This window comes from Anomalospiza imberbis, chromosome 3 (genome assembly GCF_031753505.1).
Source record: "Anomalospiza imberbis isolate Cuckoo-Finch-1a 21T00152 chromosome 3, ASM3175350v1, whole genome shotgun sequence".
NCBI lineage: Eukaryota > Metazoa > Chordata > Aves > Passeriformes > Viduidae > Anomalospiza > Anomalospiza imberbis.
In genome coordinates this window covers 78,369,318-78,385,054 of record NC_089683.1, presented here as the reverse complement: position 1 = coordinate 78,385,054, position 15,737 = coordinate 78,369,318, and the positions used below count along the sequence as shown (strand labels likewise).

At 35.4% G+C, this 15,737-nt stretch overlaps 1 protein-coding gene across 1 annotated transcript in view; it reads left to right on the top strand.

Annotated features, from left to right (window-relative positions):
• Positions 1 to 15,737, top strand: part of TTC27 (tetratricopeptide repeat domain 27) — a 114,275-nt gene that overhangs the window by 94,307 nt on the left and 4,231 nt on the right. The window contains exons 14-17 of the mRNA XM_068185296.1: positions 563 to 661; positions 2,300 to 2,352; positions 6,284 to 6,449; positions 12,330 to 12,527. Coding sequence (XP_068041397.1) covers positions 563 to 661; positions 2,300 to 2,352; positions 6,284 to 6,449; positions 12,330 to 12,527 — 516 coding nt within the window. The remainder of the gene's footprint in view (positions 1 to 562; positions 662 to 2,299; positions 2,353 to 6,283; positions 6,450 to 12,329; positions 12,528 to 15,737) is intronic.

The window sequence follows — 15,737 nt, the reverse complement described above, 5'->3', positions numbered from 1 at the left end:
TTACTGAACTGGTAAAGTTCCGTTCTCTGTTCAAGGCGTTATTTAAGTACATTTCTATCTCTAAACATCACAATAGAAACTTGAGATGGTTGATCTTCTGACAAGTAGAAAGAGCTGTAATTTTGAACTGATCCTGTTTGGTCATTTGAGATGTATTCTGTAAAATGTGGTTACCTTGAAAAACATTGCCTAGTGTTTATCATCTGACCTAATTATAATAGTATAAAGTGAGTGTGGATTTTTTACAAATGAAAGCAAAATATGCAAACCTCTAAATAACTATCCCTTTGTTCTGTAAATGAAAATGGACTGTTAAAGAGCACTTTACAAATGGTCAAGTGGTCTTCATGCAGTCAACACCTTTGTTTATCCATATTTATTAAAACTTTGAACCTAAAGTTTTTCTTTAATCAGCACACAGGATGCTATTTTTCCAGTACAATACTATCATAGCTGAAGATGGGTAAAAATCAACAAGAGTTGTGTGTTCTCCCTGGGCGAAGTATTTCTTTTGTGCTGAAATATCCATGTATGTAGGTAACCATTATTTTTTTCTCTCCAGCTAGGTGTATGGTTTTCCTTGGGCTGTGCATACATTGCTTTAGAAGGCTATGAAGGTGCTGCCAAAGCATTTCAGCGCTGTGTGACATTGGAACCAGATGTATGTGCTTTTGAACAAATGATTCAGATGGCTTATCTAAAAGCAGCAAGGATGTTTTCATTACAAACAAAGCAATAGTAAAAAAACTTGTTTAAACCTTAGCCCTTTGAATAAATTAAGCTTGTTCATGAAGGATATATTTTTGTCATAAGGCATCATAAAAATACTTACCCAGTATTTAACTTTGTCCAAGTATGTGTGTGTGAATGTTAAAATATATTTGAAAAATTCCTTTATGCTTGCTCACATTGCTAAAACAGACAAATGGGAATGACTAAATTGTGAGGAGAGCTGTAAAGAGATAAAACAAAAATTGTATTAAAATATTTAGTTCTCTAAGTAATAAAATTCTCCTGAAAAAAAAAAAGTTCACTTGTAACAAGTAAATTTGTAACTGTATAATTTAGGAGCACAGGGAGAATGGAGCTTAGCCATATTTTCAGGATGCAGGGCATGCATGTGTACAATACTGTTGTTTGAATGTGCATTGAGACAGTGAAGGTGCCAGCTGAATTACCTGAGAAATACACTGATAATACTTTTGCCAGAAGGCCTGACTGTCAGCTTGTTGCTCGCCTAGAGTTAATGCCATCTACTCAATAGAAACTGTTGAGAAAAGAATGAGAAAGCAGTGAGAGGTGACAGAGTATTCTTTTCTCTTTATTATAAAATGCAATAACTTCCTTAGGGGAAAAAATGTACATACAGATAACAATGGAATTCTTACTTTATATATTGGTTTTTTTGTTGTTGTTCAGTGCAGTAAATTTACTTCCAAGTAGATACTAAAACTGGGTTCAATTATCTCTCTAGGGCCTGTATTTAATTGTATTCATATGACCAAGCCAGCTGACTTCTCAAGGGGTTAAGTGGTGGGTTTTTTATGAGTAAAAGGTGCTGGACTGGCTCTCAGTTGGAGGCAAAACCTGTCTTTATATGTCTGCAGCTGTAGCAATGTAGTGACCATTTTAATGAATTAAGTCTCAGAAAGGTTTCCCAGCATGAGTTAAATGCTCCTTAAGCTTTAGGATAGCCTTCAGTACCAGAGTACATTTCGTTGCAGTGCTCAGACCCTATTCTTCAAATAATTTCTAGTTGTAACTTGCTGAATTCAGTGATGGGGCTTCACATTTACAGCAGTGTCAGGCAAAGGGCAGGAATCATCTCTGCTCATCTCTGCTGGTTTTACCTGAGGTGCATTAGGGGACATCAGATCACTTTTGTCCAGTAACAGAGAGTGGTGCAGTTTAAGTAGCTTCCAGCTAGTGAGAAGTTGACCAGCTAGTCTAGTGAAGCACTGACCTTTCCAGCCATCCCAGCTAGATGCTAGAAGAGGATGCCTGTTTACAGCTGAGACTGAAGGCAAGAACTGACTTAGTGTATTGCAACCACAGGGCAGTTAATTGATATTTATATACCTGATTGTTGCTGATGTAGCCAAATATTTATATATTTCAATTTTTATATAATCATTTATATTTCAATGCAATGTTTTAACTGCCATGTAGAAGGTATGTGTCAATATGTGTGATTAGCAAAATCAATGATGTTTGGCAGTAGTTTCACTTATGTATTTTTATCAAATAAGCACAATATAAGTGAGTAATTTTTTTGATATTTCTCCTTTTATCATTCTAGAATGCTGAGGCCTGGAACAATTTATCAACTGCTTATATCAGATTAAAACAGAAGTAAGTACATCAAAAGAATTGGAAGATATTGCTTCCAAAACAAATAACTGTGGTTTCCTTTTATTTGACATTGAGTTTTTTATTATTATAAGGTGCTTAACTCTTATTTTGCAATCCTTCAGTTCTCTCTCCCAGGTTGAATTACCGGTAACTATTTTATTTTATAGGAAATAATTTTGTAACTTTTATACAAGTAGCAGCCTCTCTCTGCCCTTTTTTCTTGTTAGAAGTATTTATGATGTAGTAAGTAAAACTAGTGCAAAATTTTCATAATAAAGATGAATAATAAAAACTACTTCGACCATGAAGTTAAGAAGATAGGTCCATTTCAAGCAAACAATTTATTCAGACCTATGTAATTTCATTGGATATTTTCCTCAGTAGATTTAAGGGAAAACCAGACAGTTTTGTTTTTGTATACAAAAACAGATGGAAATCTGTACACGTGCTAGCTGGCTGATTCTTTTCCTTCAAAACTAATGTTTCATACAAGAAGCTTTCACCTAAGTGGACTGCCACTCTTATTTTGTATTTTGTATTTCAACGCAATGTAATAAAAGTTTACCTGGAAGAATTTAATATTTAAGAATTTTCACATTATAACTTCTTACCAAGAATGAAACAAAAGAATAAGATAAACTATTTTTAAAAACCTTGCTTGAAATCTGACATCTGTTTATATGGTTACATTGTTTGAAAGCAAAGTAAAAAAAGAGAGAAAGAATAGTAAACTTGCGTAAAAGTGTAAAGTTATAAACATACAATGGGAGCAGGAGGGAGGAGAAAATGAAGTATCAGAATAACTACACAAGGCTAAAAAGTAATAGAAAGCAAGAGTTTGTTTTAACTTTTCAGTAGTTCCTCTGTCTTCAGCAGTGCCTGGAGTATGTGCAATTCATGTGGTAGTTGTTCCTTCTTTTCCATACAATTCAAAATGTCAGATGCTTAGTGTACTGGCTTTTACTTGTTTAATGAAAGTATTTTTAATCAAAATCATTTTCTGTCTGTTAATCTGCTACAAGGCTGAGAAACTGAGTGATTCATTTCAGTTTACTGGTTTAATTTTATTATTCTTAATCTACTCTTGTGATCTAATATGCTAAGTACATACAGAACTTGTAACCTATTTGATATGGTAACAAAAGCAATAAATGGGGGCATGTTACTGAGCTTTTTTTCCCACAAGAATCATGTGAGATAGGACTCAATGGGCAGTAAATTTTAAGTGAGTATTACGTGTTGATAGCTGAGTGTGGCCTATACTTGCTGTGGAATAGCAACTTCTTTAATTATTTGTGTAGTCACTTATAGGTCAAGACTGTGAGAGCTAGTTTAACTCTCTCAAACAGAGAATATCTATAACAGTACACTTAAATAATTTGTGTGGGGATACATAAGTTCTTATTTTTCAAGCCTGCCAGAAGAAAAAAAAATTAAGTGGAGTGAGGATTTAAAAAAAGAAGAAAACAAAAGCAAGATATTTAAGTTAATAGCTTTCTTTCACTCCCTCAAAAAAAATTCTGCTTTACTCCAAACAGGCTTTTAATTCAGGCCGCCACTCATAGATTGTGGATTTGGCCAAGGCTTGGCAGAGTCTCATACAACAGACAAATATAGCATAAGTACATTTTTTTTGAAAAGTGTATGCAAGCAACTTGCTAACACCCAAAGGACAGGGGTTTTGTTGATTTTTGGGGTTGTTTGCTTTTTAAGACTCCACAAGTTTTGTGTATTCTGAATTTCCTCCAGAAAAATTAATTGTGATGAAAACAGACTCCATGCTTTGGTTTACTAGAAAAACTACTCTGTTTGCCAGGAGGTCTTTGAAATATAGGTCTCACATTTCTCAGAATAAACTGGGACTGGCCCGCTGTCCTTCATATGAAAGATGCCTGGTTTCCAAGACCAGGTAATGCATTTGGGCTGCCTACTGTTACCTGTCTGGGTATGAATTTACTTAACTGGTTAAGAATACACCATCATTATGTGATGGGTTAAACACACAGGGGATTTGTTTTGCGAATCCTAGAGGATTTTATTCCATAGCAAGAGTGATGATTTGTGGAATACTATTTCTATCCCTTTGCTATCTTGACTACATTTCACATTTCCATCTTACTGGCATCTGCCCTCCTCATAGCTTACTGATTTTCAGGAGGGTAGGGGAGATGATACAGACTAACCCTACAGATGGTGAAGAGCAGTTGCGGAAACAATACATGAGTCAAGGCAGAGCACCTTTAAGCCTGTCAGAGAGCTCTGGCAGAACCCAACTTCCATTGTTGCAAAATCCACAGAAGGAACAGGACAGTGTTCTTTTCTAATTTAATCTAGTAAAATCCGGATCTGAAATCCCTTAGTGAGATTGTTAACAGTGGAGAAGACTCAACTATTTGCACAATTATACATCAGGATCACACCTATCAATATATCAGAAGAGAGAGAAAAGGGGAGTGGATATGGGAAGATCCTGCATGTGGACTGTTCTGCTGTAGTTATGCCAAATGACCTGTTCTCCTTAAATAATTTTGCTCTATCAATCCACTCTCTTTTTGTGTATTTGATAACTCTTAATATCATGGCCTGAGATTGGCAGTTATTTACATTTTTCCCTGACCAAGCTATTTCAAACTTCTCATGTCCTGATCAACTACTTAGATATTACATTGACTTGGCTGGGATGTTTACACTCTCTTGGACCCTCTTTTGGAAACTCAACCAACAATTTCTTTGGGCTGTCTTTCTTCAGAGAAAGCTCTTTTAACAACTTAGTCAAGCAACATAGAGAAAGTGAACTGCATATTTTGATAACAGGCCATCTTTATATGATACTTACTAAGAAGAGATGTATTGTTATGCCTTACCAAAGAAGATTTTTTTACCAGCCTAGGACAGTTCCATTTCAAGTCTTAATTTAAAGGAATCCATTCCTTTGTGGTTTTTTACATATCATGACTGTCCAACTGAGAGTGTGACTGTCCAACTTCAGTCTCTTAGAAAGAAATGTATCATTCCAATTCTCTAGCAGGGTTAAAGTTTCAAATTTATTGCAACTTTTGGTAGTATGTTGAAGGCTTTAAACAGTAGGCTCACAAACCTTACCAACACATGCTTCAAATGGCATTTTCTTATCAGAGGATGGCATTACTGCTTTCCTTTGGTAAGGAAATGGTCAAGACTTGACTGCAGTGGATGCATATGAAAAACTAAAGATGCTTTGTAACTTGATGATGATTTTATAGGAATTGTGGTGTCCACCTTTATTCCGTAACACTCTCTACTGTCAGTATGAGATGGGTCAGATTGGAGGACTCCAGTACTGTTTGGGGCCATTCTGACACATTTGTACTGAGCAGCACAGCATCAGGGATTAGAGGGTGTAAGTAAACCTTCCAGCTGACCCAAGGATAAAAATGGTTGAAAATGATGGGCTTCTGTGCAATGCATATGCATGTTTGCCATGTGTAAATCTTTAAAATAAATATGATTAAAAAATGTGTGATTAAATAAGTCAATACCATTCTGCACCTGTCATGAACTCAGTGATTTTTAATTTTTTAATGTGTGTTACTAAAGCAGCATGAGGAAGATTGTTTTCTCATGGTTCCAGTTAAAAATTTGGAAAGGAAAAAATTGACATAGATGGCAAAATTATGATAAATTTTTGTTTTAAAAAAAAGTTATAAGAACTAAGAGAAGTTACCTAGTTCGAACTACAGAGTGTACTGTTGTGTATGAACTAATACAAAATAGTTTGCAAGAGAGATTAAGGAATTATCAGTATTGTAAATTATGAGCAATAGCTTTTGCATGGCACTGTGTTCTAAATGGGATTTTTTAAATAAGCAGTTTTTTAGTTGATGCTATGCCAACTGATTTTAGTGTAGAAATCTTCTCTAATAATTTCTGTTATTCTTTTATTATTGATTAGGATCAAAGCATTTCGAACCCTCCAAGAAGCTCTCAAGTGCAACTATGAGCACTGGCAAATATGGGAGAACTATCTTCTCACCAGTACAGACGTTGGAGAGTTTTCAGAAGCAATTAAAGCTTATCACCGGCTCATGGACTTAAGAGAAAAATACAAGGATACACAGGTGGGGAAATTTTCATATTTAGTCATCCTATATGTTCACTAGTTTTTGTTCAGAGACAGAGAGATTGCTGATAACTGCTGATAGTGGTATCAGTAATGATAGTGCATGTGCCAATGAAGTTACGTAGGCAAGTGATTAAGGTTTTGGACATTTGGACTCTGAGAATAAATATTTAAAATGAAACTGGACAAAACTAAAAACCTTTGCATCCCAATTGCGTCAGACTTTGTGAAAGCACACACGTGAGCCTTGCAGTTTCAAGACCTATTTTTGTATAAAATGCAGTGCCCAATCTCATCTTTCCATATTGTTCCTGCATATCTTGGTGTTAGAAATAATATCAATTATTTAGATTAAAGAAAGGGAAGCTTTTTCCATGTGTTGGAAAATTCCACAAATGAGCCTTTGAAAGTGAACGGAATGCATTACGGTCATAATATTGATTCCTAATAACCAAGACAAAGAAAAATAAAACAGGTATTTTGCTTCTCTTTCACTGTAGTTCAGTTCAGTTAAATTTTGTGTTTGTAAATGTATGCTCTAGACAAAATCCAGAGAACCTACCTTAACAGTGTCAGCTGGGATGCAGCCTTGCCTAAAACCAGGTGCTGATCCTAGCAGGGTTCTGCACACTCAGTGAAACTGGCAAGGTGAATCTGAAAGGCAAGCCAAAGAATCTCTCAAGGAGAATAATAAAACACCTTCAAGAGCTTTTGCAAAATTAACAGATCTGGTTGAAGAGCTTATGAGCTCTTAGGGAGATTGTGTAGTACCAGGGTAAGAGGAACCAGCTGCTGCTGCTCATGGATCCCAGAAGAATGTTTTGTTTCTTGTTCCATAAAAAGAGAGGAATTAGCTTTCATGGATCTTGGGAATTTGAGTCCAGTGATGAGGAGAGAGAGCAGATAGAATTAGTTAAAATTGTGGAAACATCTCATTTGGTCATGGGGGACAGGGATGTTAAATATTTTTTTCACATTACTTTTTAATAATAAATTGTACATGAGTGCAATGCTTATTACTAGTAAAGCCAGTCATGCACAGGATAACATTCTGTATTAATAAAATCTTTCAGGTTTGATATAGCTAAACATTAAACATTAGCACTAAAGAGTGTCAGTGGAAAACTGTGTTATGTGTGGTAAAGATTAGTGTGTTTGGCAGCTAGAGTACTGTAGTACTGGTGGGGCCTGTCATGGAGCATCTTGTAGATGGTTGGCTTTTTCAACTAATTTTTTTCTCAAATGCTACTTAAAATAGCATTTTTAGGGGTGGTCTACTGTATTATTTAAAACAGACTGACAGCTGACTAGGAGTAGAGGTTTTTACATATATTTGCCCACTTGAGATATTTTGAGATGATACGGATGCCTATTAATGTTATTTGTCAAATTTTAAGCAATATATTTTATTAAGAGATTTAAGGATATTGCTTAATTTTAACTTTGGCCTCTGATAAGTGAAGTGTTTTATGGGTTTCATTGTAACTTCTAATACAGTTGCCTCAATTAGGAGGGTTTTACTAGTTGCCAAGAAAAACCTCAGCGTCTGATTAGAGAATTTCAGGCTTGAAACAATTATCTTACAAGGAAGAGGAGAGTATTTCTGTATCAAAACAAAAAAGCAGATAAAATAAAAGCTTCTGCTGAAATTGTTTACAAAGTTCACCATTAATTGGTGAGCCTCTCCTTTTTTCCCACTGGACTATTTGGAATAGGGATGATCTGTAACCATCTTGTGCAATTGTATTTTGAGAATGTGAAATCATGAACATGAGTAAATTAAAACATACACCATCATTTCCATTCAACATAGTATGATCTTCTCTTAGGTTATATTTAGTATTTGTAGTCATCATAGATTTTAATTGATAGACTACTAAGCTACATGACATAATGGTGAGAAACAAGGTAGGAATTTTTACAAAAATAAACACACAAAGGACTGGAAGAAACAAGTTGAGTTATGGATTCCAGTTCTTTGTGAAAACCAACTGCTTTTAGCATAATCATTGCTGCAGAATTCCTCTTGTGAGACTGAATGTATCGATTACAAGTGTGCAATTGAATATGCAATTTGAAATGCCCTTGATTTCTGTAGCTACATCAGACGTTTTAATTTTATTTCGGAATAGCATGAAGTCATATTTTTCTTCTAATAATAGTAAAGCATTCAGATTCCTATTGGTGATTTCTGTTAGGCCATTTTTTGTCCTTTGTGCCAGTCTTCTGAGTACAGCACACAGATTTGGGAAATTTTGCTTCTGTGCTCTTCTAGTTACTTAACAATGCCATCCCTGTGGCAAAGGTTCTGAGGTCATGATATCGTGAAGCTTGAAGATATGTACGCACAGATTCTATAGATAGAATTGGACAAGGAAAAGATAAAGGGCTCTTTATAAATGAGCAGCAATGCAGTAAAAGATTAGAGCAACGGACAGTTTCAAAAGTCTCAGTTTGCTACTATTGCATATAAATGTAAAAAGCGCACTTTTTTACCTTCCCTCCTTACTGGTTGTTCATTTTCATGTGTCTTTACTTATATTTCTCACAAAGCTGAGAAATATACCTTGAAAACCTTCAATATATGTGTTATGTAATAAAATATAAAGACTAACTGAATTATCTGTAGTTTTCACTAGTAAATCAGTCACTAAAAAGTACCCAAGGAGAAAGCCTTACCTATTATAATAATCAATTTGGTCTCTGAATTATTGGTATGAGCTAGTAAATGTACTTGGAACGTTTCTGTAATTCCTGATTATACTAATTTCTATCACATGTGTGCTTATGGAGGCAATCAACCTTTCTTACTTGGAGTGCTGCAGTCTTGTGAATGATAAAGTTATTTTGTGGTTGGAAAAACTGTTTCGATACAGTATTTCAGAAACCATATCTTCATTATGTGCCGTCAAAGATTATGAATACAGAAGTATGGACAAAGGATTCCACTTTGTAATTCTGTGCTATTGAGATTCTAGCAAAGTTTTTCTGGTACCCTTTCCATCAAGTAACATCCTCATTTCAGCAGTTCATGTTGCCAAACCATTTCTAACTAAAGGCCACAGGAGCATGTTCCGTGGGGATTTTGAAAAGCAGGGTAGGAATTAATAATTTCTTGAGCTCTACTTCATTTAAGTAGCTCAATAATGACAATTGTCTTTGACAATAAAATCCTTAATTTGGAAGGGGAATAGAAAGAGCTCACAGACTGCAGATTTGTTGGTTTGAGTCTGTTATCTGAGGGTTCTCATCTTTCTTCAGCACTGTCAAGTTCTGTTAGTTTTAGTGAAGCATCTGAAATGGTATGACCAAGAGAATTCTTGTATGAAAGGAGTTGTTGGGAGAACAATTGTGAAATGAGAGTAACTGATGAAAATCGCTGTATTTATAAATTACTTGGTTTATTTCTAAGGTTTTGTCTCACGGTGTCTTTGTTCAGTTTGTAGTAAACACATTATTCACAAAAACAAAGGAGGAGGAGAAATGCAGATGGTGTGATGTCATAGTAAACATGAACTCTCTGGTCATATGGTGCCCAGTTCATTAAAAGAGGCATGAAGAAAACCAACTAACCAAAAAAATCCTCTACTGCTTGTTTGGGATCTTGGGCCAACAAAGCATTGCTGTACTAGTTTCGTGTGTATGGCAGTTTAAAATCTCTCAAAGATACAGATTTTAACATGGCAAGCTAAAATGCAAAGCTCTGCTATGCTGCTAATACTTTTGGATTATTAGTACAATTCACTTACAGTTTGAAATAACTTTATTTAATGAGTGTGGACAACCAGGCATTAATGATTCATTGCTGTTTAATGGACCCTTTAATCTGGGTCTTGACACTAGTTTCATTTTAACTGCTGTAGTGCCAAAGCTTACATGATGGATTACAAAAAAAGGAAATGGATTATTGTGATAGAAGTGTAAGCAAAGTCAAGACTCTATGGGAATAGGGCTAATTTTACAGATGCTACATCCTACTGATTAAGGAAACTCTTTTTTTTTTTCATGTACAAACAAAATATCATTGGCTTTAAAACTTTCAATGATTATATATGATATTCACGTGAACTAACATTTTGGACTTCGATTAACAGTTTGGTTAAACTGAGAAATTGATCGCGAAGTCATACATCTGTGTTTGAATCCTCAGGACCATTTCTAGGTCCTTGTCAAAAGTGAGCATAGTTTAGTGTTTTTCTTGCAGCTATGTTTTTTTATTACAGTGCTGTAGTAATGGAAATATCAACACTTGCTGGTGTTTTTCTAACAACTCATTGTTGAAGACCTGGTTAATGATGGTGTTTCATTCCTTATATTCCAAATTATGAATATAAATGAATTTCAGAACTTTTGGACTGTTAATAGTTGACCATATTTTCTGTTATCTTAAGTGACTTTTAAGAGTTCTTGAAGGAACTGCCAGTTTGTCATATCATTTTATAAGGAATATGAGTGATACTGTGGTTTTGGGGAGACAAGAGGGGAGTTGTTTAACTCATGTTCAGATGTTACTGTGATACCATTAGTTCTGAAAAGATACCAGGTAGATGTATATTTGTTTTCACTTCTTGTATTACTTCGATTTATTTAATAAAATTACCAGCCATTTTGACTGATTTGGGTTGTTGTGCCAAGAATTTTCTGTATCTGATAAAATTCATTATTTTTTGGGATGCATTGTAAGTGAGTCATTCTGTAGAATAAAAGTTATTTTGGGGAAGTGACATATCATAAGTTCTAAACTGGGTATGTTTTTATTCTAAGTGTAATATACTTTGATGCTGTCATAATTTTGCATTACTTTCTGCCAGTGAACTGCTTCTTGATTTGTGAAGTGTTTTTGTAGGGTTTGCAGCTATTCACAGGTCATCTTTGAAGTTAGTTTTATTACTGTCTTATTATTAATACTGCTGTGAGTGTATTTCATTGTGTTACTATCAAGTGGACAAAAATGTTGAAGCGTTAAAGTTGCCAAATTACAGGCTCACAAGTTAGGAAGTACCAGCATGAAGGTGTTAGTGCAGCTCTTACTGGTCTATCTTGAATGCAAGCCTGATGAGACTCCCATTTGGTTTTCATCCTTATTTCTTGCCCAGTCTCTGTGTCTCCTGCACTGCACAGGACAAGTATTACTCACTTGATAAGCCACAGCTTTTCTGGGGTTTATTATCTTCTTATTCATCATATGATCTACTGCCTTTATTTGCATTTGCTGTTTCTTATTTTGCTGAGGAGAAACTGAGGCAAAGTTTTCTAGTTTTCAGTATCCAGTTTGGGACAAAAAGACTGGTATGATGTAGTGTTTTTGCATGGAAAGCCAAGCTCCCAGCAGCAGCTGCCCATGCTGAGCATTTCTGCAGGTGAGATCTCACATTCGCAAGCCAGTGATTCAACAAGTATGGCCACTAATGAGTATTTGTAGAAGAGTTTGCTGGAACTGAATTAACTAGTAATTGACCAGGAGGCATTCCATTGCCTTTCAGTTTCCATCATATCCACTGTCCATCTTTCACTTTCTGCAGGTTGTTAAACAGAGGTCCTGTAAAAACCAGTGTCTCCCAGTACCTGAATTAATTTGGCTCAGCCTGTTTACTGATCTTTTTATATCTGTATTAGATGGTGAAAATATCTATAAGATATTTTCTGGTGAAATTTCCTTTACCCAAATTTCTGTCTTAGATTTTTGGCCTCTTCACCTGCACCAACATAGAATCTTATAGGTGAGGTTTAAATCAGTTGAATTACTCTATATATTTCTTTGTAAATTCTGTACTTACCATATGACATAATCATTAATAGAGACCAAATATTGCAGATAACATTATATATACTGATGTTGACTTGAGTTGAAATATCAAGTCTCTCCTGCTTTTTTAAGGTGCTGGCTATTCTGGTCAGAGCGGTAGTGGATGGTCTGGCAGATCGTACTGGAGAGGTATCAAGTGGATTGAAGGGGAAACTGCAAGAGCTCTTGGGCAGAGTCACTTCACGAGTGACAAATGATGGGGCAATCTGGAGACTTTATGCCCAACTTTATGGAAATGGAGAGAATGATAGTAGTGAAGATATTGAAAAGGTAAGAACTATAGTGCTAAAGTAGAACATGCTCTTGTTCCAGACCTGATTTGCTTTTTAGTATTTTCGTAAGTACATTGTATTTTCTTCATGTTCCTACAGCACGCATTTTTGTTATACACAAAAGGAGCAAGATGTTTTACATCAGTTTCTTGGACTTTTAAAAAAAATAACATTTTTTACCAGTGTTTCATTTCAAAACATCCTATCACATCCTACACAGCATATGTGTATTGTCCTGATTTTGTATTCTGAAACTTTTCTTGGCAACAGTCTAACGTCTATAATCAAATGGTGGTGTGGGTTTTGCCTTTTTTTAAATTGAAATATTTGATTCAGGAGATAGTATATTGCAACATCTGAAAAAAAATGGAACTTAAAGGCATGATCCAGTAGTGGCATAAGCCATCTGTGTTCTTTGTAATCACTAAAGGAAAATGCACTTAAAATCATCTACACCACAGTTAGAGTACCCAGAGTAGAATTTTTTTGTCATTAATTCGCTTAAAATGGAATTAAATAATGATATTTAATCCTTAGTCTGTTGAACCATTGGTTTCTCTTTACCCATCACTGTTTTTGCTATATAAACTTCTATTTCTTGTCCTTATCACTTCCCAAGGAATTAAGTCGATTGCGTTTCCAGAATAACCACTCTGCGCTGCTAGAAGTGTTTACTTTGTTGTATGCTTGAATGTGCCTCACATTTGGTAATAAATTTCAAAAAGTTCAAATAGCCTTGCACAGTTCAAAAATAATTAAGGGTCATCAGATCTTCACTGAAGTTGAAAATACACAAGGTCAGCATTCAGTGTATGTTCACCAATGAGGATATGCCTTTGGCCTGGGCAAAAAATGCCTCTCTGGAGGATTGCTTAATATCAAACAAGGAAGGTGGTTAGGCCTACAAATTGTATTCCTGTGGGCTTAAATTTATAATCATTTGTGCCTTGCTCATTGTCTCTTTGTGCTTTGCCCTGTGAAGAGACTTGTTTAGTCATTGTTGGTGTCTATTATACCTCCAGTTCCTCCCTTTTGTCTTCTCTATTTTTCTTTACAGCCGAACAGTAAAAGGGATTTGGCCTATTTAGAATGCAGAAATACAGACACTGCAATATCCTGTAATATATCCTCAAATTCTTACTCAGACATGCAAAGCAGCAGAGGCCCTTTCTATACTATGAATGTAATAATTTCAGAATCTGGTTACATCATGGTATTTTTAACTAACCCGGCTAAAAAGATGGTTTCAATTTGTAGAGTAGACAGTACTTGAACTGCGTTTCCTAATCAGGCTGGTTGTGGAACACACAGTCTAGCTTGCCTGCGAAATGGAATGATGTTTATAAATACTTAAGGTATGCTTAAGTATTTGGATATGTGTATCCAAATATCCTGGTATGACAGATCATAAAAGAGCAAAACTGCCTACCACCACAACACATATTAATTTAGAGTGCAAAAATTAATTTGCAATGCACTAAATAATCACTGATTTCTGATATCATATTATGAAGTAAAAATGATAAAACCAGTATTTATTGGCTTTACTGCCACAAGCACCATTGTGGGACAGTCAGATACTCAGTGAATATAACTGTATCTGTAGAGAAATTCTAGATATATAGTCAGTTTGCCACCCACATTTATTAGGCAAAAGGTCAGTGAATTCTAAAAGGGCGTTATTTACTATACTGTGGCATCAAAGGATAAAGAGATGGGAACAAACCTTTAAATGTGTCATAAACCTCCTTACAATTGGTAGGATTTGACCTTTACTCCTTACCTTTCCATTCTGCACCTTATTTAGTGCAGGTTTAATTATATTTAACCAATTTTGTCCTAACATTGAATTTGAAAGAACAATCTTGTATGTCTGGCTATTGTAAAAGAGTGTCTTGGTTGCTGGGGTTTTTTACTTTTCTGTTCTGCTGATACATCTGATGCCACATGAATCATTAGGGTCTATAGTTATAATTCACAGTGGTGCTTTGTAAATTGAATCTAAGTCAGACAAGGTTTGCAAGTTAGTGCAAAACTACAGAAGTATTGGGTTTGTGGTTCTGTTTTGGAGTTTTTTGCTTTCAGCTTAGCATATATTTACTTTCACACTTCAATATATCTGAACTGCCACCTCATTCACTACTTCTTTTTTCCCTACACTGGATGCAGTCCAGTCCACACCTTTCCCACTGAGGAATCTTTCCAGCCTTCAAGTTTCCTGCTGGTCCATCCCAGGCTATGAATCCCTTCTGTTCCTTGAACTTTCCCCAGATCATAACTGTTTCCTTTCAGGATAAATCCAGGTTCCAGAAGTGCAAATAAACAGCCCACAAGACTTTGAATTCTTTTCCCTCCTTGACATCTGTCAGCAAACCCCCCTCTAATTTGCTGCTCTGACTCAGACACATGTAGACTGAAATCAGACTGCTGTAAAAACTGTTGTTCCTTCTTTTTGAAATTCTTGCCTCTGCTTGCCAGAACTACTACCAGTTAAAACCTAGCTTATTATGGGAAAAAAAAAGTAATTCACTCTGGTTTGACTTAATATCCATTTATTGCCATTTACAGCAGCATGAGCAGTTCAGTCACTTGTGCCATTGTGATTGGAACTCTGGTGGGAGAGAGAAGGTGGAAGCTTCTGGGGTGACAACCCTCACAATCAGAAGTCTTTACTGTGTTCATATGTATGTCCCACACTGAAACTTTTTTATTATTTTATATTAAACTCTTTAAAAAAGCAAACTGGAGAGTTGTCATTGAACTAAGCCATGTAACTTGTGGCACATATTTGTTTCATGTTTTTGATGCTGTAGAAAGAAAACAAAATTCAAAAGCAAAAATCAATTTCTTCTGCTAAAATTATTTTTCCCCTTAATGGGACCATCCTTCCATATTGTTTACATTTTTTTCCTGTTCACACTGAGAACCAGAGCAGAATGGCAACTAATAGCTACATCTATAAAATGCATATTTCCCAAGATTACGTATACAGGAAGAAAGCTTTGATGTAGTCACTTAAAATTTTTTAGATATGAATTTGCTGTTTGAAGTGTGAATGCAAGTATTTTTCTGTTTTTCATGTGTATTTAATTATGATGACTTGGCAAACATGGGTCACATCCATCAGTCTAGACAGATTTTTAAAAGATAAAAATTAGACACATGTTACTTTATATGCTTCTCATACCTGAGCTGCAGTGTTGGTGAA